The 1858-nt window shown below is 56.8% G+C and overlaps 1 protein-coding gene across 1 annotated transcript in view; it reads left to right on the forward strand.

The window, feature by feature from the left end:
* Positions 1–1858, forward strand: part of VOLCADRAFT_104159 (uncharacterized protein) — a gene marked incomplete at its 3' end in the record, with an annotated part of 5248 nt that overhangs the window by 934 nt on the left and 2456 nt on the right. The window contains exons 2-3 of the mRNA XM_002948943.1: positions 1031–1402; positions 1564–1771. Of these exons, the coding sequence (XP_002948989.1) occupies positions 1031–1402; positions 1564–1771 (580 nt within the window). The remainder of the gene's footprint in view (positions 1–1030; positions 1403–1563; positions 1772–1858) is intronic.

Raw genomic sequence — 1858 nt, forward strand, 5'->3', positions numbered from 1 at the left:
CCAAAAGGGTTACAATTGTGACCGAATTAACACACGTGTCAGCCATCATTGTCGCCCATGCCTTCGCTTCCATGTGTTTCTTCTCCACCCATGCCACCAGCTTCTCTACTGACAGCACATTCCCCTCCGAGCATGCAGTCGTCGAGCGGATACAGTGTATCCTTCTGCAACCATCCTTGAGACTTGTGCCGGTATGAGCCGGCTGCCTTGTAACCCTTTTGGAACCACCCAGACCACACAAAGGGTTTAAGACAATAAGCCTCCCATTGGGTATTCACCCTAATCAGCCCTGGCAGCCGGTACTCTGAATTAATGCGACACACACGTGAACCCGCCCCCTCCATCTTCAATCCCCATCATCACAAGGCCACCTGATTTGCCGCCTTAAGGCAAGCTTGTGTATGGCCCTCTACAAGACGGGGGGCCCTGTGAGGTCAGCCGCCAGTAGCTCCTTGTACCCAGGGCGGGAAAACACCTTGGGGTAGACGGGGCCGAATGTTAACGAAGCAGCCTCTACCCACAGAAGCCCCTCAATGAGCGTGCCGGTGGGCCACTCGCAGGGATACACAGAACAGATCGAACAGCGAAAAGAAACGAAGGTCCACGCGAACCTCGCAGAGATAGTACTGATGGCGAGCTGGCGGTATTCTAGTATGGGCGCCGTACTTGTATACTTGCATGTCATCAGCCAAGTCTTATCATGACCTGCCTCGCTGTCTATGTTCTTGTATTCCATTGTTATACCTGATACAGCTTACACTAGCCACGACTCTAGGATACAGGACGGACCAATAGCTTCCGCGCCATCTTGACCTGAACAAGTGCAACTCTATAGTTCCATAAGCTGGAAAATGGAACAAGACTTTCCCGGAAGTATTGAACTCTGGTGTGCTTTAGGGGATTCCTATGAACATCAGAGCCTAAACGTGATACCGCTTAGTTTTGAGCTGGGAGGTAACATGATATCAGCTAGCATGTTCAAGGAGCAGAATGCAATGTATTACTTCAAAGGCTGTTTGGGATCAGCCAGGAGGGCCTGGCCATTGGCGGGCCCGCGCCTGGCAAGGCGACCGCCACCAGCAACTTCATGACGCAGTTTCAGAAGAAGGTCTTGGACAAGATCCTGCGACCGTCGACTATCACTGCAGACCACGGTGCTGTGGCAGCCGCAGTGGGAGCTGAGGCAGTCGATACTGCGGCTAACGACGGTGATGGTGCAGCAGCGAGAGCAGCCGCTGGGGACCACGAACAGGCGGTGGGTGGTGGAGAGGCTGCTGCCATGGGCACGCATGCCGTGGATGGTGGCACGGGTGGCGGCCGCACAGCAGGCGTCGCAGCAGCAGCAACCGCAGGGGGGGACACCGGCACGGGTCCCAGGCAGGGCGAGGCGGGCGTTGCCCAGGTAGAAAACCTAGCAGTTTGGAACCTGGGGAGCATGTTTAACAAGGTCGAGGGGTGCTGATGGGTTATGTCAACTTTCAATGTCAGGGCAGCTTGTTGGGTCTTACCCTGATATTTTACCTTGAACGTAAGCACTGGATGTTGCTGCCCCCCCCACCACAGGACGAGGATACCACCAACTATGATGCGTTCAAGGAGTGGGTCGGCGAGGTGCCAAGAGCGGCTAAGGGCGCAGCTGGCAAGCGCAGGCGGGGTGGCGGTGATGACGACGACCTGGGTGCGAGGTCGGGGTGCAAGGTTGGAAATAAACGGCAGAAGGGGAACAAGGGCGCAGGCCGGGGCAGGGGTGCAAGCAAGGGGACCACCAGAGGTGCGGGGAAGGGCGGTGCAGGCAAGGGAGGGCGGAGGGGGCGGACAGAGGAGGGTAGCTCGGAGGGTGGGTCGGATGCTGGTGAGG

Source organism: Volvox carteri, assembly GCF_000143455.1.
Source record: "Volvox carteri f. nagariensis unplaced genomic scaffold VOLCAscaffold_12, whole genome shotgun sequence".
NCBI lineage: Eukaryota > Viridiplantae > Chlorophyta > Chlorophyceae > Chlamydomonadales > Volvocaceae > Volvox > Volvox carteri.